We start from the raw sequence: 26,071 nt of genomic DNA, 5'->3' as shown, positions 1-26,071 counted from the left end.
GTGCTTCAGTAAGGTTGTTGTTTTGGCGTTCATAGCCATGGTTGTCAACTGTACCGCAGGAATGGAATGGAAATCACAGAGGATAGATGTTGTGGTGGCAGCTGTAGAGAAGCACTTGGGCGTACAAGATTTTACTGCAGAAGAGTTACAGGGTGTTTTGAACGACAGTCTCCCGTACTCCCAGTCTGCTGGCCTGGTACAGGATCAGATAGGACCAAAGTAATGGAATAGTGATTAGGTTTTAATGGGTGTAGGGTTAGTTGGTAGGGGAATTTTTTCACAAAGTTTAATGAATTCATACTACAGAATAGTAGGCTGATACACAGCCAATACGGTAGGTGGCGGCATGCGCCTTTTGTTTGCGGACCGCCATAATACCAAAGAAGAAGACTACGTCATCATCCAGCGTCCGTTCAAATCAGCGATACTCTCCCCGAATCTAAAAAGGGAAATATTAATCCCATTACTGTTAAACTAGACAAATAAACCCGTTTGAGATGATAGACATGATTGAGAAGGAGGAATCTATCATTAGCGAGGAAGAAGCGGCTCAGTATGACCGGCAGATCCGACTATGGGGTCTGGATGCACAAAAGAGGTACCTATTAGCTAACGTTAGCGTCCATTGTCTCTGTAGGTAGATAACCTATTATTTGTCAGTACTAAATACAAATGCATTAAATGTAAAATTTGAACTATGCACACACTTGGCCATGATATACAGTCTTTACAATGTTTCTCAATCCATTCCTGGGGTGCACAATTTGCTTTGGCCCAGCGCTAACACAGCTGGTTCAACTCTCCAACTAACGTTAGCCAGCTAATCACCAAGACCTTGAATCAGATATGCTCGTACTGGGCTAAATCAAACATGCACTCCCTGATCCCACAGCAAGAATGGTTTGGAAAACACTGCAAATGTTGATGTTTACATAATTTATCAATCTGCACAAAGCATGCATGTTTTGTCTTGAAGGCTTTCCACCCCATAGTGTATGATGGAGCCACATAGCTAATAGTGTTGGTAATCTGCTTCTGTTCCAGGCTGCGGGGGTCTCGTGTTCTCCTGGTGGGCCTCAGGGGCTTGGGGGCTGAGGTGGCCAAAAATCTAATCCTGGCTGGAGTGAAGGGGCTGACCCTGCTGGACCACGAACAGGTACAGACCACAATACACAAAGTAGGGGTGGTGTTACAGAGTTAGGTCAGAGGTAACCTAAAGTAACTGAAACTAGATCCAATACATACTGGTCTTGATGAGAAGGGGAAAAAAACTGGTGGGGGAGGTTCTCTTTTGCACTGTCCAACCAATCCAGTAAATGTGTAGGAGGAGTTAAGATGGAGTGTCACCTTGCGTCAAAGGCTCTTTCCATTCCCCCTGAAAACCGGACATCCGGTTGTTGGGGACTCGGCAGAGGCTAGGTGAGAGGGAACCTTCTGAAGTAGGATAATGGTGGGATGAAACACTGAGAAAATTGCGGGAAAATAGAAATTAATTTTACAAACCACTAACTATTTCTGCTCTCTTTCTTCCCAGGTGACAGAGGAGTCATGCCGAGCCCAGTTTCTGATTCCAGTGACTGCTCAGGGCCAGAACCGAGCCCTGGCCTCCCTGGAGCGGGCCCAGTACCTCAACCCCATGGTGGAGGTGAAGGCAGACACAGACAGGGTGGAGACCAAACCAGACAAATTCTTCCTTCAATTTGAGGCAGTGAGTACAGTAGTGCAGGGCTGGCCTATTGTCAAGATTCCTTTTATTAATTATTTTCTGTTACCCTAAATGGCCACTAGATGGTGCATTTACACCATACGTCTTACTACATGTTGCTCTGGGCAGCAGACCAATGCCAGTATAGTACCTGTTTTGCACAGATTATTTTCTTTTCTTCTGCAGATTTAAGGTGGGGGTTTTTTGAAATTATTTTTGGTATTTTTTTTCTCCCCAATTTCGTGGTATCCAATTGGTAGTAGTTACAGTCTTGTCTCATCGCTGCAACTCCCGTACGGACTCGGGAGAGGCGAAGGTCGAGAGCCGTGCGTCCTTCGAAACACAACCCAACCAAGCCGCACTGCTTCTTGACACAATGCCCATTCAACCCGGGAGCCAGCCGCATCAATGTGTCTGAGGAAACACCGTACACCTGGCGACAGTGTCAGCGTGCACTGCGCCCGGCCCGCCACAGGAGTCACTAGTGCGCGATGAGACAAGGATATCCAAGCCGGCCAAACCCTCCCTAACCCGGACGACGCTGGGTCAATTGTGCGCCGCCCCGTGGGCCTCCCGGTCGCGGCCGGCTGCGACAGAGCCTGGACTCGAACCCAGAATCTCTAGTGGCACAGCTAGCACTGTGATGCAGTGTCTTAGACCACTGCTCCACTCAGGAGGCCAATTTAAGCTGTTTTTGACTGATGATGAGTTCCATTGCATGTAGTTGCACTTTGTTCACAAAAGGAATCTTTCTTTGTAGGACTTAGGTACAAGTGCTCCCGAGCAGCGCAGCGGTCTAAGGTACTGCATCTCAGTGCCTTAGTTCAATTCCAGGCTGTATGACAACAGGCTGTAATTAGGAGTCCCATGGGGCGGCACACAATTGTCCCAGCGTTGTCCGGGTTAGGGTTTGCCCAGGGCTAGGCCGTCATTGTAAATAAGAATTTGTTCTTAAGTGACTTGCCTAGTTAAATAAAATTGTGTTTTTCATTGGCTATCCCTGTTAAGTTCACGATTTTGGCAATTAAGCTCTTCATCTACTTCCCCATAGTCAGATGAACTCATGGATACCATTTTTATTTCATCCAATATGAAGGAAGTTCTAGGTAGTTTTGTGAGCCAACTAACTAGCGTTAGCGCAATGACTGGACGTCTATGGTATCTACTCTATTACATGCTAGCAGTTACCATAGACTTCCAGTCATTGCGCTTACTCTAGTTAGCAACTTCCTTCAAACTGCACTCAGACATACAAATGGTAGCCACAAGTTCATCTGACTCTGGGGAAGTAGATAAAGGGGTTTATGATGCATGTACATATTATTTAGAAATTGACGGAGTGAGGGAATTGACAGGTGCCAGTAGGGGGGAAAAATAACATAAAAAAATAAAGACACTCGAGCTTGGAGATAAATACGTTTATCTAACTTATGTCTGTACAGCTAGCAAGTAGAAACGTAGCTTTTGTGTGGCGTTTGGTTCCAGACACATTGAAAAGCAAACTCTCTGATGTGCTCTGCTCTCAATCATGTAGTAGTGGGGTTTTGAAGAGACTCATCAGATGCTCAGGGATTTTCAAAGCGCAAACAAGCAGCTTCCCCAGTCTGTCTGTGGTGGAGAAACGGCAGAAGCGTCCCGGGGGGAGTGCTAATGGAAGTTCAGGAGGAGGGGGAGACGAAATGGGCTGTGCTGTACACTGCTAGCCTTTTTTATCTGCTAGCTATGGATGTGTCTTGTCTGTGTGGCGCAGCACTGGGAAACTGGAACTGGTTTACATTTTCTGGAATGTATGACAAGGGGCTGCTCTTTTTAGTCACCATGTTTTGGGATTTATATGTCTGGATTATAGCTTTCATCCCGAGAGAGTTTGTAGGTGTTTTTGTCTTTTTAGAGATCATTTGAGGCAACAATTCACACCCACAACAAACAAACGTACTCGTTTACTTCACTCAGAACACTGGTATACTCTCCTTATTCTCACTCATGTACTCTCATTGAGTCTGTCATAACCACTCATTCTCTGCATGTCTATCACTTCACTTTTCCCTTCACCTCCTACTAGACCCATTCTCCGTTAGGCTCCATTGTACAGATAAGCTAAATACCCCCCCTCCCCTTTTCTTCACTTCCTTTTCACTCCCTCGCCTCTCAAACAATCCAGCTCAGTGTCCCTCTTCACAAAGCCCTTGCCGGAGGCCATCGAGAGGAGGCGTCCAAGCTGCACACCTCCTTCAAAAGGAGGGAGGCTCTGTGGACAGACATACAGACAGGCTGGCCAGGCTGTTAAAAATCCCTGTTCCTGCCAGTACCAGCAATCCCAGTTCCCTCTGCCAATCCCGTCTAATGAACTGCAGCAGTAGCCCAACATGTCCAGCCAGGGTCTCCCTCAGTGTCTGGCGCCACAACAGAGGGCTTGCCTTTTTTGTCGCTGGCAACTAAAGCCAATAGGACTTCTATAATAGACTGTAAGGGTCTCCCTTCCCTCATAAGACCTTCTTCATATGAAGTTGAGGTGTGTGGTTCAAGGAAGATCTCCGGTCCATTTTTCAGGCATCAAGCATGCTCCCAGCTTTGATGATTAGTCTATCAGTCTTCATTAGCTAAGGGCAAAGCAATTAAAAACAACTTCAACCATGCAGTAACACGTCAATCAGCTGCCCTTGGTAAAACACTGGTGCGTATAGTGAACTCAATGCTGGCACCTCCCAACATTGTGGTACTTTGTGTTCCGGGAGGGACCAGCGTGTACATTGCAGGGATGCCACAGACAGATGCCCGTCAGCTGCCAGACAGCCCCTTATCTCTAGCCGAGTGTGCTGGGTTTGGTCTGGAGGATAAGATGGACCCAGCCCACGGGTCAGTTTTTTTATTAAGGCCAATCTTCTGTTCCCCACCCTGTTCAGATAGAACACACTGGCCAAACTTGAACATGTTTTGTGTCAAAAGGACGGGGTGTCTGTTGTAGAAGCTTGTATGTGTGATGTTCAAGGGGGGTAACTAAAGGAGTAGTAAGGATTGCTATGGTCGAATCTATCCAAAAGGTGTGCGTGCGCGTAAATCCAGAGTTAGGCATACTTGTTGATCATCAAGTACTTTGTCATCATTCCCTGTAAGGTCTCTCAAAGAACATTTACACTACATATACAAAATGTGTGGACACCCCTTCAAAATGTTGGATTCGGCTATTTCAGCCACACCCGTTGCTGACAGGTGTATAAAATCGAGCACACAGACATGCAATCTCCATAGGTAACATTGGCAGTAGATTGGCCTTACTGAAGAGCTCAGTGACTTTAAACGTGGCACCGTCATAGGATGGCACCTTTCTAACAAGTTAGTTTGTCAAATTTCTGCCATGCTAGAGTTGCCCGGGTTAACTGTAAGTGCTGTTATTGTGAAGTGGAAACGTCTAGGAGCAACAACGGCTCAGCCACGAAGTGGTAGGCCACACAAGCTCACAGAACGAGACCGCCGAGTGCTGAAGCCTTTAGCCCTTAAAAATTGTTTGTCCTCGTTTGCAACACTCAGAGTTCCAAACTCCCTCTGGAAGCAACGTCCGCACAAGAACTGTTCGTCGGGAGCTTCATGAAATGGGTTTCCTTGATCGAGCAGCTAAAATCACCATGCGCAATGCCAAGCGTTGGCTGGAGTGGTGTAAAGCTCGCCACCATTGAACTCTGGAGCAGTGGAAACGCGTTCTCTGGAGTGATAAATCACGTTTCACCATCTGGCAGTCCAACGGATGAATCTGGGTTTGGCGGATGCCGAGAGAACTCTACCTGCCCCAATGCATAGTGCCAACTGTAAAGTTTTGAATAGGAATAATGGTCTGGGGCTGTTTTTCATGGTACGGGCTAGGCCCCTTAGTTCCAGTGAAGGGAAATCTTAATGCTACAGCATACAATGACATTCAAGACAATTCTGTGCTTCCAAATTTGTGGCCCTTTCCTGTTTCAGCATGACATTGCCCCTGTGCACAAAGCAAGGTCCACACAGAAATGGTTTATTGAGATCGGTGTCAATGAACTGGCCTGCACATAGCCCTGACCTCAACCCCATCAAACACCTTTGGAATTAATTGAAACGCAGACTTCGAGCCAAGCCTAATCGCCCAACATCAGTGCCCGACCTCACTAATGATCTTGTGGCTGAGTGGAAGCAAGTCCCCGCAGCAATGTTCCAACATCTCGTAGAAATCCTTCCCAGAAAAGTGGAGGCTGTTCTAGCAGCAAAGGGGGGACCAACTCCATATTAATGCCCATGATTTTGGAATGAGATGTTCAATGAGCAGGTGTCCACATACTTTTGGTCATGTGGTTTAGTGAGCACCATGGGAGTTGTAGTTTTAGCTGCTCTCTCTGACTTTGTCCTCCCCTCCCTTGTTCCTCTCAGGTGTGTCTGACAGGCTGCTCGAGGGATCTGATGGTGCGCGTGGACCAACTCTGTGCCCAGCACAACATCAAGGTCTTCTGTGGCGATGTCTTTGGTTACCACGGATACATGTTCTCCGACCTTGGCCAGGAGCACAACTATGTTGAGTGGGTGTTGTGTGTGATTGTCGAGTGTCTGTTTAATTTACTTGTCTTGATTAATCCTCAGTTATACTTATGCTCATCTGTCCCTTGTTTTGATGCCCCCGTCCAGGGAGAAGCCCAAAGTAGTCAAGCCCAAAACAGACGAGTCCAATGATGGACCCGAGGCCAAGAAACCAAAGGTTGATCCCAATGAGACCACCATGATCAAAAAGGTGAGCGTTGTATAAAAATAACGCAATTAGTGTTTTATCAATGTAATGAATGTAATCCTCCTCCACATCTAATGACTGCATGTTCCTTGCCCTTTGGCGCTCTCTCTATCCCAACTGAGCAGACGGCCAGCTTCTGCTCCTTGAAAGTGGCTCTGGAAGTGGATTGGACCAATGAGAAGGCCAAGATCAGCCTGAAGCGCACCCCCGTGGACTACTTCCTGCTACACGGTACCTGCGCCTCAATTATTCCACAAAGCCATTGGATATAAATATCTATTTGATAAAAGAGAGTTAGATCACTAACTGGCTGCCATCACGTCTTTTTTCTTTTGCCATAAGAAACAGTGAAGCTATAGGTTGATGCCCTCTACACGTGAGCGCCTGCAGCTCCAATGATATCGCCCCTCACCTTACCCCCCCTTCCTGTTTTGGTTGTTGTAGTATTGCACCCTGTTCCTTCTTTTCTGATGTGGTCCCTTTATTGGCCTTCAGCTGGCTTCATAGACCGTCTTAACATGGCTCTGTTTCCATCACAGGCTCTCCATGGCCAGTCGTGTGTGACTTTAGAACAGAGCCACGAACCGCTAGGCACCACCCACGACACCACACTACCCCCGCAAGGCTGCCTACTCTATCCTCCCCCTGTTGTTTGGCTAATATTAATATAACAGCCGGAAAGGAAAGAAGCTGTTCATTTGTTTGTTTTTGGCGTTTTCAGAGGTGTCCTACAGCATTTGGGTTTCTATAATTAGGTCTAGACGTTGTGGTATCTCTCAACTGAGCTGTTCTTGAGGAAGTGTTGCTTCCTCTGTTACAGGCTGCGTTACAGTTCCTCTGTGTCCCAGGGGTGGGTGGGGGGGGTTAGCCTACTGTATGAAACCGTAACACCTCCGGAGGAATGGAAGGCAGCGCAGGCGTGGGGGGCACAGGACGGTTTCCCCTCCAACTTTGATTTAGTTTTGTCATTGCCAGGTCTTGAGATAATTCTATGATGTTGATGGTGATGATGGTGATTGATGTTGGGTTTTCTGTGTGCGCTCGCGTGCGTGTTTGCGAGCGAGGTGTCAGTCTGGTGGAAATAGCCGTGGGCGCACTGGGCCCCGTGATGTGATTGATGGACAGCTAAAAAGAGGATGTTATGACACCTGTTTTAACGCTGAGTGGGCGAGGAGAGCTGCCAGCCTTAAAGGGGGGTTTAGAGCTTAAAACGTCTCAGTGGCAATGGTACGTCCATCTCTCGTTTATTATTTGCTTTTTAGTAATATTCAGACTCCAAACCACATCCTCCTCATTTTGACACATCTGCCCACGGTCTCTCACAGAATGGGTGTAGTGCTAGTGGTGCGTGCTGACAGGACAAGGACAAGAGTCATAGATGTCTGATCACGGCCTTGTCAAACTGATCAAAAACTGCTATTTTTCACAGGATGATCAGTATTTAATTGGAAGTTTGTTTGCACACTTTTTTTTCTGTGAGTGGAAGTGAAGCTAGCCAGCCAGTGTCATTCCAGCAAGTGATAGAATGACAACCCCACTGACATTTCCTTAGTAACATATTCTGTGTTGGGTGGAAAACGTAGCTCAGTATATGTAGCAACTTAACCCATACAATCAGAGCTACTTCAGTGTCTTCTATGGTTTCCTGCACTTCTCCAACACTCGTCCTGTTGTTCACACTCTCTCTGTGTTCCTCGCTTCTCTCCCACAGTACTGCTGAAGTTCCGTACAGACAAAGGTCGCGACCCCCACCCAGAAAGCTTTGAGGCAGACGCCACGCTCCTGAGACAGATCCGGGATGATGTCCTGGAGGCCATGGGGCTGAGTAGCGAGCTGCTGCCTCACGACTTCGTCAGGTGACCGGCTCAATTCAACTCAGATTTCACCACATCACTTGACAGCCATTCACATATTTAGTTGGACTCTTAGTGATATGTTTGTAGGGGACTGTTCTATCTGCCAGTGATGGTAGTTATTAGATATCAAAGATATTCTGTGACTGACTGCTCCATTCTGAGCTATTTCAGATTTTCAGAGTTAAGACAATTGTTAATTCATCCTTATGAACTCCAGAGTTTGTGTATTTCTGTTTGACAGTCACGTTGTTGTTTTGTGTTGTCATCAGCTACTGCTTCTCTGAGATGGCCCCTGTGTGTGCTGTGGTGGGAGGAGTGCTGGGACAGGAGGTTGTCAAGGTTGGTTGTCAAGTTTATGTATTATATATATTTTTTTGTTCATTGACTTTCCATTTAGATGCTGTAACTTTAAATCATTCATACTCTACTGTCTATTCTGGCTCTAAACTAGTGTGAAAAACCACACATCAGACTGTCTGCACCACATTTACTGTTGTGAAGCTTTCACTGGGGAGAAAGATAGCATGTTATATTTTGGGGAGGCAGAAAGCTAACCACTTGACAGCAGGCCGCTCCACTTGATTCTGGGTCCAATCCAGAAATACCCACTGATATGTTTCAGTCCTGTGGGGCTTTTGGGGAGATGTAGGGGACCAGTGTGCCTCTTTGGTGTGGCTGTTTTGGATATGACCTGGGTATTGGAAAATAAGGCAGGTGTCACAGTCCTACCTGTGTTTGAGAGTTGAGGAAGCCAGGTAACGTCAGTCAGTACAGACAACCCGCTCAGCGGGATTATGGCACTGCGCCAGGCTGTCTGATGTAATGATGAAACCGGATAAAACTGCCTGCAACCGGCAGACATCGCACTGGGTGAAGTCAAGCGATCACCGATCACACAGCGGACCCCACGCTCACGCAGTGGAGCGGACACTAGAGTACACCCCATGTATCCAACGCAGGGAAAGCTGCTGAAGCTCTCACAGCAAAGCTATTGTGTGTTTAGTTTGTGAGGTTGTGTGTGTGTGGTTGGTATTAACCTCACTGTGTGTTTCTACAGGCTCTTTCCCAGAGAGACGCACCACACAAGAACTTTTTCTTCTTTGACGGTATGAAGGGCAGCGGGGTAGTGGACTACTTTGGCCCAAAGTGATCGACCATATTCCCACCAAAGAAGGGAGAGGTGTGTGCATCGGACAATGAGGCCTACACTCACATACGCAGTAACAGTTTTGAGTTTAGTTATTCTTTTTTTTCCAGTCAGACTATTTATCAATGTGTAACCATTCACCTCAGCTGAAAGTTCAAGTGTTTCAATAGGCGAAAAGGATTTGTCATTGTACATATTCTCTTTTTCATATCTACGCACACAACACCCCTACTAGATGTTTTTTTGCCGCATACCGTTTGGAATTTCATTTTTTTTGTTGGCTGTTAAACCATCCATTTGTTTCAAGCACACAGTTTTTACATTTTGTAATAAAAATATTGTGAACCAAATTAGTCTGAGGGGTTATTTGGAAATTCTAAGTAGTGACAGTGTTGGAAAAAGTACCCAATTTTCATGCTTGGTCCCATGTGGCTCAGTTGGTAGAGCATGGTGTTTGCAACGCCAGGGTTGTGGGTTCGATTCCCACGGGGGACCAGTACGGAAAGTAAGAAAAAAAAAATGTATGAAAAATGTATGCATTCACTACTGTAAGTCGCTCTGGATAAGAGCGTCTGCTAAATGACTAAAATGTAAATGTAATGCTTGAGTAAAAGTAAAGATTTCTTAATAGAAAATGATTCCAGTGAAAATCACCCAGTAAAATACTTCTTGTGTAAAAGTATTTGGATTTAAATATACTTAAGTATAAAAAGTAATTGTAATTGCTAAAATATACTTAAGTATCAAAAGTGGAAGGAAACGTATAAATCATTATTGTTTTTTTAGTTTTTTTACGGATAGCCAGAGGCACACTTGAACACTCAGACATAATTTACAAACGAAGCATGTTTTTAGTGAGTCCACCAGATCAGAGGAAACGGGGATGACCAGGGATGTTCTCTTGATAAGTGTGTAAATTGGAAAATGTTCCTATCCTACTAAGCATTCAAAATGTAATGAGTACTTTTGGGTGTCAGGGAAAATATATGGAGTAAAAAGTATATTATTTTCTTTAGGAATGTAGTGAAGTAGAAGTTGTAAAAAATATAACTAGAAAAGTGAACTACAGGTATCCCAAAAAATGACTTAAATAGTACTTAAAAGTATTTTTACACCACTGAGTAGTGACATTGAATGACTCAATGGTTGTGTAGCAGTGGGTCATATAGGTTCAAATGAGTGGATACGCGGCCTGGTGTTAAGTGCATGATGTCATGCCACGTGGGTGAAAGAGCAGGTATCAGTGCCCTGCAGCGGCAAAACAAAGGGACTGTTCCAGGTGCTTCTAAGAAATGCCAAACAGGCCAATAATGAGCAGGATCGTTTCCTCTTCGGTCACCCAAACAAGGGATCTCTCCCTCCGTCATCGGCAGGTGGATGGACCAGTAGAACTGGTCTAGCAGGTACTATAGGTAGGTACTTGGAGGGAGTGGCAACCCCTACACAGACTGCCCCATGTACAGTAGAAGTGGTGAGCTATTGACATTTGACTGACTTGTCATTTACTTTTGGTATTTAGCAGACGCTATTATCCAAAGCGACGTACAGTAGTGAGTGCATACATTTTGTTTTTTTAATACTGGTCCCCCATGGGAATCGAACCCACAACCTCAAGCGCCATGCTTTACCAAATGAGACACACAGGAAATCTCTAGGCATTTTGAAAGTGAATTTTACTTGGCTGTGTAGACTACTATTCTCTGCATTTAATGCCCTTGTGAGAAATGACCACGTGTATGGTGAAACTCAATGTAAAGGATGTTTTTTTTCTCGAAGTGTTTTTGTCCTTGACCATGAAACTGCAGAGAAGTATCTTCTCAACCCAGAGGGACAAAGCAGCATGATATTCCACATAGTTTGTTTGTGTATCTGTTTGTGACTTATTGAAGGGAGAAAAAGCACCTTGGTGGAAATAAATGTCTTGTTTTTCGCCTGAAGAGGGAATTTGTGGAAAGGAAAACAGCCAGAGCCTTGAAATGAAACCCATGACTGATTAAGCCCCATAAAGAGTCACTGCTCTTTTCCTGGGATTAGGAAAAAGCAGGATTCATTACGGACATCGCTTTAAGCCCATCCTTTTAATTAAAGCACGTCTCTTATCTTCTCTCCCTGACCAACCCACTAATCCCCCCCCCTCTCCCACTCACCAAAAAAGCTACCCCCTCCAGCACTGGTCATTCATTTTGTAAAGACTGAGCAGCAAAGATCCAAGCGGTCGCTCCCGACACCAATCACAATGGGGACCTCATTCTGCCGCTGACGCGGAGAGATTCAATTGGTTCATATATGGCACAGAGTGCAGGTGAGGACCTCTGGCCTAGATGTTATCTGTTGACTCATTGCAACGGGGGTCGGGGACTTATTCATTATAAGTAGGTGTCGTTCTTGTTTTTGAGACAATCCAGGCCATGTTTAGAACCACGAGAACAACAAACAACAAAGCCTTCCTGAATAGAGGACATAGCCTACAGTTCAACAATCTCTAAACATTCCCACGTAATATCATTAGCAGCCAGCATCGGAGAATTACACCCATACATGTTGTTAAGCTTGCGTTACTGTGTAGTTACTCAAGATGTCTCTGTGTTCATGTGATCTGTTTTCTGGGAATCCCTGACATGTTCTCCAAATATGTGGTGTTACTGTTTGTCACGAACCTCCAGACCACCACTGACCATCACACGCTAGTCCCCATTCATCCACCAACAGGAATCAGGTGACAGACTACAAAGAGTCATTGGTGTGATAAGATCTTACCAGTATAATAGAGTAGGAGAAACAGTAGACTAGTAAAAGAGCATAACCTGAGATTGTTCTTTAATCCAGGGCCATGAGGATAAAGTACTTTTGAACCAACTGAAGTCATTGTATTAACCTTGCGCTGTAAAGGTCCACTATCCTTTTTATCACAGACAATCATATCATTCTATTATAATATTTATTTAAAGGTCCAATGCAGCCATTTTTATCTCAATATCAAATCACTTTTGGGTAACAGTTAAGTACCTTATTGTAGTTGTATTCACTTAAAATAGTCAAAAAGAAACAAAAATAGCATCTTAGCAAAGAGCAATTTCTCAAGCAAAGGTTTTGCTAGAACTGTCTGGGAGTGGTCTGACTCGGGAAAACTAGCTGTTATTCACAGGCAGGTTTGGAACTATTTTTCTTGTTGGTCTATTAACTCATTCACTGCCTGGTGATGTCACCTGGCAGGCCAAATCTCCATTGAACCAAAACAGGCAGACATTTCAGGCAGTCCTTTCAAACAGCTCTTACACTAAAAGGGCTATATTATAATTGTCACAATTTCAGAGTATTATTCCAACCTCATAGTGTGAGAAATCACATTTTTGACTGCACTGGACCTTTAATAAATCTGATAATCTTACTAAAAAATACAAGCCAAAACAAGTAAATAGATTTCATATCTTTATTGTTAGGAAAAAAATCTGTACAAAATATTAATGTAGAAAGTTCATTAAAAAAAGTCAAAAACAGCACATTTACACAGCATGAAACTGAAATTGAGATTCCCACAAAGCCGCTACTTTACAGCAGTGCCATCCCTCTGTGAGAGAGTACATTGGAGAACGGAACCACAAGAAGTCACATAGTCGCCACAGGAAGTGGACCACGCCACAGCACACACCACAGGATGTCATGAGGCTGTCACAGGAAATTAACTACACGTGCTCCGAACGCTATGGGGACGCCCAGTTTCCCACAGAAAAAAAAAGGTGGTTGGGTATTCTCACAGGTTCTTTGCTTAAAGGTGTAATGACATTGCAAAAAGGGGCTCAAAGAAATAAATAACCTGAACTGAAAACAAAGCAGACTGCAGTAATGTTAAGGCCTTATAAGTGATACAGTATGGCAACACAGAAAATAGGATGATCACAGTTGTATCCATCCGAACGTCTATTTCAGGTTTACATGGCAAGTTGGGACTGTGTTAACCTCATGGGTTCAAGGTTAAACTGTTGGCTTCAGTGAAGGCTCAGTTTCTCCCACTTGACATGCAAACGTTCTCAACTGATTTCAATCACTACATTGCTTGTTGTGACCTCTTTCTAGACATTTGGACACACGTTGTTCCTCTTTGTAATGCTTTGGATTGATAGGGACAGTTGTTGTTTCACAAAAATGGTTTGTGTTTCTTAAAAGGCCTGCTTTCCTGGATGCTTTGAAATAAAACTTTGTGTACAAACTGACCATGGAAACTTTTCAATGGAATGCCTTTGCAAAGACAGATATCAATGCTTTAACACAGTTGACAGTTCACCCTTTGTGTAACTGGGGATTAACTGACTAGTCAAGTTATTCCAGTCTATTGTCAGATATTTATCTTTAAGCTTTTTCAATCCTCATTTTATGGGTTCGTGGCTTTCAAATAAATTTGGAATTCATTTTTTATTAGGAACGAAAAGAACAAAATAACTTATTTCACACAAAAAAAGTAAATACAAATTGTATTTTTGAAAACGAAACAAAATGCTACAAAACGTGGTTACCGTCAAAATAAACAAAGGTCTTCACTTTCTTCTCCCAAACTACAATACATGTATCATACAATTGAGGGGCAATTTGATTATCATTTAGTAATCTTAAGTAATCATGAAAAGATAAACATCCAAGTCATGTTTTAACCAGAAATACCATCTCAAATCCACTGGATTTAAATACACTAACTGCTTCCAACTGTTGGTCCAAAGACAAAAACAACTGCATACATGGCAGGTTTCAAACACAAACAGAGAACTTACAATTTAAGTAGGTTTAAAGCTAATTGAATCTCATCCAATGATAACAGGTCTTCACGATGCCTTGTTACTGGCTCCTATCCACCTCCAAACCAAACCACCATCTCCCAAAACAAATATATACAAACAATTTAACACTGGTAATAATAGTGGGATTGTCCGACAGTGCTACAGCTCAACTCAGAGCCTCCAATAGAGGTGATGGTCTGGTAACTGGCTCATATAGTGTTCTGTGTGTGTGTGTGTGTGTGTGTGTGTGTGTGTGTGTGTGTGTGTGTGTGTGTGTGTGTGTGTGTGTGTGTGTGTGTGTGTGTGTGTGTGTGAACCACTGCTCCATCCAGGGTCCCACACACCAACCACTGATTGTCCTGGTGATGGGAGCGATAGAAAGGCACAGAAAGGTCAATGAAATGTATTCAGATTTGAAGGGAAGAGTAGCATACATATCAATTTATATACACCACTACACTCTTAGAAAAAAATGGTGCTATCTAGAACCTAAAAGGGATCTTCGGCTGTGCCCATAGGAGAACCCTTTTAAAGAACCCCTTTTGGTTCCAGGTAGAATCAAAAAGTGTTCTCCTACGGGGACAGCCGCATTTTTACTAAGAGTGTACTGGCATTGTTTACCAAGTCAATTTGGTCCTGTCTGAAACAATAGGCCGACTTCTACAGCAGATCCCATATAGTATATCGCTATAACTTATCCCAGCAGTAAGCTTGGCTCATCCAGCGATATAAACTGAGTAGTACTAGCCATAGTGTGACTTACAGGGGATTCTACACAGGCCCCTCAGTACCCGCATCAAGCCATGCTGTTGAGCAGTTGAATTGCTCATTCTACTGTACCATGACCTTAATTGGAAGAAGTTGTACACACACATACAGGAGCCATAGCCTCTCCACCAGGTAAAGCCCTCACGTCGCCACCACACCACACATCAGTGTGCTTCACAGTTTACAAGGAAGGACAGGAACACACACAAGCCCACGTGGTCTGGGAGAACAACCTGGGTCAGAATGCTTCATCAAGAGCTGTCCCAAAGAGAGATTGAAAAATATATATATATATACACAAGATGTACAAAAGAAACTAAACAAAAGGGGTTCGTCCGTTCCAGCGGACTGAGTCCATTCTGAAGCAGTCTGTGATTGGTCCAGTAGGGAGCTCCGGCGTGTCCAATCACTAGGGTCAGTCTATCTCAGTCGGTACAGAATGCTGAGGGTATCCGAGAGGAAGTTGAGGACTCCTAGACATAGGCCTCTCCAGTCCTGCTGTTGGGGGTTGCCACCCTGTGAGAGAGAGAGAGAGAGAGAGAGAGAGAGAGAGAGAGACAGAGAGAGAGAGAGAGAGAGAGAGAGAGAGAGAGAGAGAGAGAGAGAGAGAGAGAGAGAGAGAGAGACAGAGAGAGAGAGAGAGAGAGAGAGAGAGAGAGACAGAGAGAGAGAGAGAGAGAGAGAGAGAGAGAGAGAGAGAAATAGAGAAGAAGAGAGAGAGAGAGAGAGAGAGAGAGAGAGAGAGAGAGAGAGAGAGAGAGAGAGAGAGAGAAATAGAGAAATAGAGAAGAAGAGAGAGAGAGAGAGAGAGAGAGAGAGAGAGAGAGAGAAATAGAGAAATAGAGAAGAAGAGAGAGAGGAGAGAGAGAGAGAGAGAGAGAGGGGGGAAATTAGTCCTCAGCCCCAAAATAATTGTCTTTTACGGTTGGCCTTTCAGTCTTGACGCTTGTTCAAATGAACATTTGTGGACAAAGTGACCTTGGCAAACCATGGATATAATGAAGAGTCTGACTCTGAGACAGTAAATAAGGGATAGAGGTTACATTGTTGATGATTGCAGTGTAACACTACACGGACATAAGTGACACTGAACTGACTTAGCTCTCAAGATATATTTAGAATAGCTTGGGTCTTTACAAACATCCGCAATTCACCAAGAGATTCATTTAGAAATGCCATAGGATAGCATCCACTGTCCCCTGCTTTAAGAGAAAGCCTATATCATAATGACTGGATGTTGTGGCTATGTGAAAACACTATTACACAGTTTATGACTTTCTAGATTCTATACTTTTTAATGGCTTTAATATCCACTTGCTGGAACAGCTGAGATGTTATCGCGTGCGAGTCTGTGAGTACATCTGTGTGTTGGTGTGTGTGTGCATACGGTGCACCTGGGTGGAGTTAGGCAGTCTCAGAGACAGAGCCAGGAGAGGTGACACATCGCCCCACAACAGCAGCTTTGAGTCCCTCTCTAAAAATAACCCTGCTCTTTAGTAGGAGAGAGAGAGGTGGAAAAGAGAAGACGAGAGAGTGTGTGAATGTGGGAAAGAGACAGAGAGAAGTAATGAAAACCAGACACTGACAGACAGAGAGAAGTAATGAAAACCAGACACTGACAGACAGAGAGAAGTAATGAAAACCAGACACTGACAGACAGAGAGAAGTAATGAAAACCAGACACTGACAGACAGAGAGAAGTAATGAAAACCAGACACTGACAGACAGAGAGAAGTAATGAAAACCAGACACTGACAGACAGAGAGAAGTAATGAAAACCAGACACTGACAGACAGAGAGAAGTAATGAAAACCAGACACTGACAGACAGAGAGAAGTAATGAAAACCAGACACTGACAGACAGAGAGAAGTAATGAAAACCAGACACTGACAGACAGAGAGAAGTAATGAAAACCAGACACTGACAGACAGAGAGATGCTAGCAGAGAGATGGGGGGAGAAAGAGAGGAGAGAGTTACAGCTCAGACTCAGAGAGAGAGGGAGGGAGAAAGAGAGGAGAGGTTGAGAGGTGGGGAGAGAGAAAAACAGAGTAGAGGAGGACTCAGGGTAAGAGAAGATAGAGAACCACTGACCACACAGAGAAAGAGGGGCACAGTAGGAGAGGTCACAACACAAGGTACAGGGAAAAAACGCCCTGAACAAGAGAAACAGTAGAATGGTGGTGGTGAGTGTGTGTGTGTGTGTGTGTGTGTGTGTGTGTGTGTGTGTGTGTGTGTGTGTGTGTGTGTGTGTGTGTGTGTGTGTGTGTGTGTGTGTGTGTGTGTGTGTGTGTGTTTGTAGTGGACTATGACCCTCACGTGCCTGTGGTTTAGTCACCCCACCCCGTCCTAAGCAGGCCTTTTGTTACTCGCGCTAAGGAAGTCCTTTTAGCTAGCCTGCCTGTAAACAACGTTTCCCAAAATCCCCTGTCCTTCCACTGTTACCAGACAGCAGGGCAAGAGCCAGTTTAACCAGCGCAAACAAAACATTGCCAACCGGATCCACAGACCAAGGGCTTTATTATACTGTAATAAACTTGACAGTTTATTATGTGTGTGTGTGTGTGTGTGTGCGAGCGTTTGTGTCTGCGTCTACGCGTGTGTGCACGCGGAAGGGGAATGTTCGGCTCGGCAGAGGCATGTGAGTGAGCGCTGGAGTAGGGTGACGTCAGCTGTGTTTGTCTGCAGAGGGGGAGGCAGGTTGCCGGGTGCCGGGGGAGGGGGGGAGGGGGGATTACCCTGTGTTTACTCCTGTGGCTGCCTCACTGACTGGCTCCTCACGCGATACAGCCCAGCAGGGGGAGGGAGGGAGGACGGGGAGGGGGAAGGGCCACTGGAAACTGAACTTCAGTCACAACACTCCCAGCTCATGGGATATCAGATTGATCCATTTACACCACTGGCACATGCACACACGCTCAATCATGCGCACGCACACACACCGACTTACACATGCACATTTAAATTGAAAACACCTCTACACATTTATCAGAACTCACCAAACAATACACCATCTCATAAACAGATCATTCGTGTGCGCATTCATCCTTACCATTCTCTGGAGGATCGTAGCGTTCAAGTCGTCGCCGATTCTCTTGAGCTGGTTGGCCACTCTTTCCACCACCTCGTTGTCCAACCGCGGGTCCGCTACTCCAGGGGCTCTGTGCTGGGGAGAAGCCTGGGGAGAGCGCTCTCTCTGGAGCAGCAGGTCAGGCAGGGGATCCCTGGCTGTGGTGTCCTGGAGCTCTCTGTCTGGGTCTGGGGAGAAAGAACAACACATGTGCCATTACTGCCTCTGGCAGACAGCTGGACCTCCATAGCCCACCACGACCAGCTCTGAAACACAACATCAACTAGCCTACATCAAAGGCAGCGCAGACCAGGCTGAATCAGGTCAAGTTTCGGTAGGAGGCAGATTGTGGATAGCCTGCCGGGACATAAAACATGTCTCCTGTATATTGTTGTTTGTCTAGTAACAAGAACATGATCCAAAACATCCCCTCCGTCACCCCAAAATGTGATGCCCCCCGTCCTCACTTCTCAGGCTCCATAAGAGTCTTAGGTGTCTAGAGACAAGCATGTCGTCTGGTCTAAACCATATAGGCTACACTCTTAATGGTGGCTAGGCTGCTTAGCAACACAGACCCATTGTTTACTGGGTAAACATGTACCCCCCTCCCCTGCCCCCCAAAGCACCCCTCTTTTGAAAGTCAAACTAACAATGCAACCCCCCCCCCCCACCACCCCTGTCAGACTGTTCAGACTAGTCTTGAAGACTTTTTTCAATCTTGGGGGTTGCCGCCGTCAACCCCGTATTTTCCCCTTCAAAGTTAGAATGTAATCTTCTAATCTGCTTATTAAGTCTAGAATACTTGTGTTTGTGTACTACAGTGTTTGTTGGAAGGAGGAACTCCTGTCTACTCTGTATAGATTCAGAATAGGATAAAGCCTATTTGCATAGAGGTGATAAAAAATGATATTTTATTACCCTCTGATTACTGCAACGCAAACCGACAACACTGAAAGTTACTGTGTGCATCACTGCCACTGCCGACTGTCATCGAGAAAATACATTTAAATCAATTCAAGTCAAGTTTATTTGTCATATGCACAGTATACATGGGTGTACACAGTACAATGAAATGCTTTAGTGACCTTTTACAAACTGTTGCGTTGTGTCAAGATTGGAAGACACTTCAAATTAAGTGGAGGGAAAAAAACTCTGTGCATCCTATGAACGGTTTCCATCCAATTTCCTCCCAAACCCCACTGTTTGTTCACAGCCCTGACAGAGCGCTCCACAGGAAGCAAGGCTCCTGGCTACAGCGGGATTTGTGTCTCTGTCATGAGTATTTTCTGATCCTTAAGATGCAGGTGACTAGACAGCGAGAGGAGATAGATACAGAGAGAGAGAGAGAGAGCGAACGGAGCCTGACAGAGCGCTCCACAGGAAGCAAGGCTCCTGGCAGCAGCGGGATTTGAGTCGCTGTCATGAGTATTTTCTGAGACAGACAGAGAGCGAGAGAGAGAGAGAACAGAGGAACTCTGGCTTGTTGCCAGGGTAACTATAAGATGGTGCTCCCAGAGATGGAATCAAGCCATTGGTGGACGGATTCAGGGGCTAGGCTGGGATAGGGTGGACAGGCTGGGGGGCGGGGTGGGACCAGTCTGCCCGGGGACTGGGGAAGAGGCAGTGAGAGCCAGAGAGCGCAAAGGTGGGAAACACAAGGAAGGGGAGCGGCTGAAAGAGGGATTACAGAGGAAACAGAAATGGTTGAGTAGAAATAGCGGCGGGTCTAACAGAAGGAAACGGGGAGAGAGAGGGTAGGTTATGCCTCTAACCAGGGAGGGGAACAGATGGGAAGCCATGAGCAGGGGACAAGTCTCGACAAGCCCCAGCCACAGCATTTGACTTACAGGCATAAAGAGAGAGCACCAGAGATACTATTCCAAACTATTCCTTTCAGTTGCAAAGCCACGTGCTCAAAATGATTCCCTCGACTCGTAAGTAGCTCCGTAGCCCAAAGCCTCCAGCCCTAAAATCCTCACAGGCACACCAATATCACACCACACCAGAACAACCCTGAACTCTTCTCTGACAAGATTCAGAGAAATAGCCTAATCCACACTTACCATTGCAATAAATTACCGCAACAATACCCCACATACTGTAGCTTGTGTCCGTTAAAACATAGGCTAAACTTTCCACTCCTGTCAATGGACGTGAAGCTCCTATTCGAGATGCAATACTCTGACTGCCTTCTTCCAGGCCCCTCCCCTCATTGGTTTCCATCTCAATTGTTTAGGTTTGTTTACTCTTTCACAAGCATGGACACAGCAGATCAAACCGAGTGCATAAAACAGCAGCAAATGTGTAACATTCAGTTGAGAGCTTTCTATCTGGGTTCCAAGGGCAAGCTTCTTAGGTCATACTAAAGTCAATCTAGGTAAAGCATCAATAGGTTAACGCTATAGGATGCTTAAAGGGCGCATTTTCTGCACTGCTTGTATTTACATCCTAAGGTGATGACAACCGTTTTTTGACTACTAGCCTACCCATTTCTACTTGGTGGAAAATGAACAGGTGAGGAACTTCACTTAGATGTACAAGCATCAATGAGTCTTACAAGTACAATAACAATCACATTGAAGTCTATTGCTTCATATGCAAAATGCATCTCTATTTCATCAACTTTCCTTTTCGATCGACTCACACATTCCATCACACAGTTGAGGGGGAACTTTCCCATCCAATGCCACTGCACTGACATGTGAGCATGATGTCCTTTGATGCTAGTATTTCCTCATAGCAGTAAGCGATTCACAGCTACCACTTGTAATCCTATTCTAACATGACCATGGTTTTTGCCTCAGTGGCTTACCATTTAGGCCTATGCCTAAGAACTCTGTATTAGCAGCAACACACACTACATGAAACATCATCCAGCAACTAGTAGTAATAGCCTACCTGTGCTTGCTCTTGTGGGGGTGTCCAGTGGATGGGCACTGGGGGGTGGGGTGGCTTCTCTCTGGGGCTGGGGCGGCAGAGAGCCCTGCCTGGGCTGGGGGTCCATGTTGGGGAGCAGTTGGCAAGACTGGTGGTATGCAGCCTGGAGAGGGTTGTTGCTGCCACCAGGCCAGGTGTCTGGCCGCTGGACCTCCATGCGGCAGCTGTGTTGTCTGCCCCGACCATGGTGGTCCACTCCACTCTTCGTCTGGGGGCGGGCCATACCAGGTGCAGTCTGTTGATGTTTACAAATGCATAACAAAATTGTAATAGACAATGACTGATTGCCCCTTTTACAAACCGTTGTCACCTGGTTACTATGAGCGGTGAATGTTTGTGTGTAAAGACATTAAGCTGTAAGATAAGGGATCAACATTCTAAATGGTCATTCTAGCCCCAAGGTTTGCCAAAGTATACATCGTCTGGTCTTTCGCCTCCCAACGTAAATAACGTAGCCGGCAATACCCTCCTATGGCAAATGTGTTGTGTACAGCGTTCAGCCAATCAGGTGGCACCTGTCTGTTTTTTACCCCTGCTGTACACAATGTCCAGAAGTGGCTAGCCACCCTAGCATGGTAGTGGAAAATTGTGTTTTATTAAGACAGTAGTCATATTTTTCCATGTGTGTGTGGGGTGGGGTGGGGGGGTGGGGGTTTGGCGGCCCTCCCATTAAATGGAGTTGAGGAAACCGACGCCTTTGCAGCCTGATAAGAGGATGTTTATGTACGAACCGGTCACTGGGGACATGAGTGTATTACCAGCTGGGCTGATTGCTTTGACTGGAGGTAATACCAATGATTTATATATACACTAGATGACTGATAGGGGGCGCTGTGTTGAAGCCACCATCTTGGCACTCCCACACGTTGTAATAATATATTTTGGAAGATATAGAAATGCATTTATTAATGTCTACATTCGTTTTTGCCACATGTATTCTATTACATACACCTTAATGCATACTTTAAATTATATTAAGTGAGCTAAACATAAAAACAAAAAAATAAATACAATAATTTTCCTTAAAATATCATTTTTTCGAGATTACTAATGGTGCTGGCTCTACTACAACAAAAACGACTTAAATAGATGTAATTTTGTTCTTGATGCATTTAATTGAAATACTGTAAAATTCCATTCATTCCTACGGACTGTGGCGTGTATTCACAGATGCCAAGGGAAGGCAGGCTTCACCCAAAAATGTCGAAAGAAAAAAGATAAAAACATCTCTATGTTTTCATAATTATCCTTCAATCCGCAAGAGACTGACTGTATCTCACCAGAGAAAGCATCCGAGCAAGTGAAACAGCGCCCCTCTGTCTCTGTATGTGTTGGCCATCTATCTGATTCTGTCTGGTCATAAAGAGTATGACATTGTTATAGAGCAAACAACGCAATTATCACAACACATAGGTTTTAATAAATGATGGCTTTTTTTCTGACTTGGTTTCACCTGTGATTTTACCCATGCACTACTACTAATGGAGGGCAGCTCCTACTGGGGAGTGCCAATATGGCCGACCGGTGTCTTCAAAGCCTCTCAATGGCCAATACATAGGATCAGCAACCCAGGGTTTATATACATCATTGGGTATGCCCTATGGGTCTCGGTGCTAGGGCAATTCATAATGCAGAGCTGGACATTTCTCAGAACCAAATATCAAGCAACATGTTACATTAAATTGGGTTTAAAGGTATAAGCTTAAAATACCTTGTTCCACGGGAAATATAGGTTGCCTTAGCATATATATGTACGTTTTCAAACAGTGACCAAAGGAAGGGCTACCTCTCAAAACATGTTTTTTTCCCCTCCCTCCTCGACAGACAGTTTGACCCACCAACCCATGTGTCATGTGGCCGCTAGATGGCAGCCGCTACGCCCTCGTGAGCGCGACGGTTGTTTATAAACAAATCCAGCAGCCGATTGACACGCGCTCCTTCACACTACAGCGCGCGCCAAACTCTGTCAGCAGTAACACCAAAAAATATTTCGTCCGCTTGTCATCCTCACTATTGCAATGCTTGATGTAATTTTTTTGCTCGACTAATACATGTATTTACGTTGCAACACACAAATCGTATCATTCCTATCCGACTCAAAATACATAAAACGTGTCACACGGAAATGATGAAGTATGGAAAAGAAACATTGAAGGCGGATTGTGATTGCGCAGGAGAAACAGTTCCACGCAACATGGGTCTGCCTCGGTCTAAACTTGTTGAAATGCTGCCTGTGACTGTCATGTAATTGAAGATGAAAAAAAAAACGCTCAACATGGAATAAAAAAAAAAAGTGAATTCCATATCTAAGTTTAACGTGGAAATGCATCACTGGGCTTCTGTCATATGTTATCTTATCTGTTCCTCTCCTCCACACAACCACTAAAGTTCACACATCAAACTCATGACAGCCAAGTGTGTAAAACAAGACACCACAAACGATTTTGCGAAAGCAGCAACCAACAAGAAGATGCCACTTGAATATCACACCAACACACTTTTTATGTTACAGAAAAACCCATCCGTGCCGCTGACTCCTACCACGTCAATAATTTATTTTCAAAATATTATGAAATAGCTACAGTGATTGCGTCGAAAACTATCTTCTGAAACTACTACGATTACAATGTAGCATGCTAGCTATAATAGCCTAATTTGACGTGTCAAGTTATTTTGACAGCTAGCTAAATCCACAGCCGAAGAACCCTAAGAGTGTGCTATAGCTAGCTAGCTAGCTATACATAACAGCTCTATCTTGATACGTACGGTAGCTAACGTTAGCAGCCTGTCAAAACATCCGCTGTGCTGTAGCCAAGTCCTGCAGCATCACCAAAACATTTGCTAAGTTTTAAGACTTACTTGCTTTATCTGATGATTCGTGATTACTGTAAATCTGTCTGTAGTTGAGGCACTGTCGATTGCTTGTTGACATCAGAATATGTGTCCAACAAGCTGTTTGACTCGCGGCTTGTCCTTGCGTTAGATGTTGAAGAAAGTCCACTTGTAGTTTGTGACATTCCACGTTTCCAACTACGATTGTCAAAACAGTCAGCACATACAAACCGTGTTGTCTTCTTTTATTCCATGGAAATCGATGCTTATCCAAACCGTTTCTACGGAGCTATGGTCCAAATGTTGATTACAGGGGAGAGTGTTTCATAGTGGTATCACTTTGCTTTCACTCCCGCCGTTGCCTGTTTCGCCACGCCCTCTCCACCATGCATGACAACATGTCCTGACATGCACCTCGACTAGAGAAACGCTGCTACTCTGTTTCAATACCCCGGACAAGATTATAAAGGAAGAAACAAAACACCTTTTTGCCCAACCCTGCCCCCTTCCCGCCCATTTTGCTTTCCTGTGAGTTTACCACATCTGTTGCAGCTGTTGTGTTAACGGTAAACAAAGTCTGGTTGTATAGTAGCTGGTGCCTCTAGCCTATGGGTGCAAAAATCTGTAATACATTTTAGCCTGTTTTATGCATACATTGGATTGTCAACTGCATATCAGTAAATCAGCAGCAGCAGCATCATTATCAATGCATGCCTTTGTCAGACCATAAAAGTATTGTTTGTCTCTTTTGGTGTGTTGTGAAGTTGAGATGATGTATGAGGACAATTGACTGTATATGACAAGGGTTCAAAGTGCCTCTGCATTGCATGTTATAACCCGTTATACATGACATAATAAGTTATAACCTCGTTATAACCATGGGCTGTAAATTACAATAACACAGACACATACATGAACAATTGTGGAGTGGGCCTATTGAACAGTTTGAACAGTTGAATGACACTCATAACCTGTCACATTGTTAGGGGAGGTCACCCATTGTCTCATTGAACCCCTTTTCTTTATCAATTGCATGTTTGTTATTCGAGATTAGATATTTTTATGATCACACATAGGGGAACAATATACTTGTTTGTTTTACTTACATCATGTTTTTTCTCTCTCAATTAATCTGATTTAAATTTGTATTTTTGTGTGGGGGAAAAACTACGTTTTAGGGGAAGATTTACCCCCAAAATGTATATTTTTACATTTCCCATTTCGATAATTGCAATGATGCAATTGAAAATGGTATTTGTAACCTCTTACATTAAAGACACAAAATGATGCAAAAATGATGACCAGGCCTACGCAGCTTATGCTTTGATGTTTTAAATCAAATCCTTAAATTCCCCTCCAAGTAAACGAAAACATGCCCAAATTATAATATGGGATTAGGATATGTTTTGTCAAACACTGAAATCCAGTTATGACAAATCGCCTAATCCGGGGATATTCAACCTGCTTGTTGATACTGGATTAGAGATATTCAATTGTAATCTTTCTGTCATTTTCAAATGACACCACAATATACAATTTATATAATTGAAGGCCAATTTTTTGTGTGGTTGTTTTGGTTTGTTTGGAAACATTTTGCAGATTTAGGATCTAAGGGTTTGTAGCCTAGGCTTCATTGCATGTTCAATATCATATCCTATGTCTCTATAGCCTATATATGCATTAATTTAACACGTTTAATTATGATAATTGGCAAGACATTGTAGCCTATACCCGCAGTCAAAACAACCATAAACTGAGTATTGGAAATCCCCTTGTCTTGTCCTTTAACCCCAGATGTGAAACATGTGACTGTGCGACTATTGTCCCCAAAACTCAGCTGCGGGGCACTCACTGTGAGGGTTTTGTTGCGGTGCCTAATCAGATGGAAATGGCAGATTGTCTTGAGACCCCCCATAGCAGATTGGAAATGCCCCTTCCACCAAAAGGGAAATCCCCTCACAGGTACATGTCCGGGCGAACATCCCATCATGGGCAAATTTGCTTGACATCTTGGCAGTTTGCACGACTCATAAGACATACCACCAGAACAGAAGACAATAGACGTGATTGTCGCCCAACTCTCCCCACAGTGCCATACACCTCGTTAAATGAATTGAGACATTATCTGTATGCATATCTAGGAATGAAATACAGACAGATCCTAGAGCAGGATTCACTCATGTAATTAAACGTCGTAATTAATTGAATGCTGAAAGATTTGTTAATTTTGCCCCTTCTTGGTCA

The 26,071-nt window shown here is 44.4% G+C and overlaps 2 protein-coding genes across 2 annotated transcripts; one reads left to right on the top strand and one right to left on the bottom strand.

Moving 5' to 3' along the window:
- Positions 1–419: 419 nt before the first annotated feature.
- Positions 420–9,799, top strand: sae1 (SUMO1 activating enzyme subunit 1). The gene is made up of 9 exons (NM_001146514.1): positions 420–598; positions 1,045–1,156; positions 1,535–1,708; positions 6,098–6,243; positions 6,350–6,452; positions 6,575–6,680; positions 8,161–8,305; positions 8,575–8,644; positions 9,363–9,799. The coding sequence occupies exons 1-9, from the start codon at positions 498–500 to the stop codon at positions 9,453–9,455; spliced, it is 1,050 nt and encodes a 349-aa protein (NP_001139986.1). The 5' UTR covers positions 420–497; the 3' UTR covers positions 9,456–9,799.
- A 3,069-nt stretch (positions 9,800–12,868) lies between these two features.
- On the bottom strand, positions 12,869–24,263 carry bbc3 (BCL2 binding component 3). Its single transcript, XM_014162363.3, has 4 exons — positions 23,855–24,263; positions 20,957–21,230; positions 18,041–18,246; positions 12,869–15,505 (listed from the first exon to the last, which is right to left on the bottom strand). The coding sequence occupies exons 2-4, from the start codon at positions 21,216–21,218 to the stop codon at positions 15,410–15,412; spliced, it is 564 nt and encodes a 187-aa protein (XP_014017838.1). The 5' UTR covers positions 21,219–21,230; positions 23,855–24,263; the 3' UTR covers positions 12,869–15,409.
- Between the last annotated feature and the right edge of the window lie 1,808 nt (positions 24,264–26,071).

This window comes from Salmo salar, chromosome 20 (assembly GCF_965601325.2).
Source record: "Salmo salar chromosome 20, fSalSal1, whole genome shotgun sequence".
In the NCBI taxonomy this organism is placed as follows: Eukaryota; Metazoa; Chordata; class Actinopteri; order Salmoniformes; family Salmonidae; genus Salmo; species Salmo salar.
This window is presented reverse-complemented; position numbering and strand designations above follow the sequence as displayed.

Excerpts from the sequence above, each read along its gene's own strand:
- sae1 (NM_001146514.1), top strand. The coding sequence starts at position 498 with ATGATAGACATGATTGAGAAGGAGGAATCTATCATTAGCGAGGAAGAA. Across the intron at positions 1,709-6,097 it reads TCTTCCTTCAATTTGAGGCA|GTGTGTCTGACAGGCTGCTC; the intron begins GTGAGTACAGTA and ends TGTTCCTCTCAG. Across the intron at positions 6,244-6,349 it reads CAGGAGCACAACTATGTTGA|GGAGAAGCCCAAAGTAGTCA; the intron begins GTGGGTGTTGTG and ends GCCCCCGTCCAG.
- bbc3 (XM_014162363.3), bottom strand. The coding sequence starts at position 21,218 with ATGGCCCGCCCCCAGACGAAGAGTGGAGTGGACCACCATGGTCGGGGC. Across the intron at positions 18,247-20,956 it reads CCCCACAAGAGCAAGCACAG|ACCCAGACAGAGAGCTCCAG; the intron begins GTAGGCTATTAC and ends CTTTCTCCCCAG. Across the intron at positions 15,506-18,040 it reads CTACGATCCTCCAGAGAATG|GGTGGCAACCCCCAACAGCA; the intron begins GTAAGGATGAAT and ends TCTCTCTCACAG.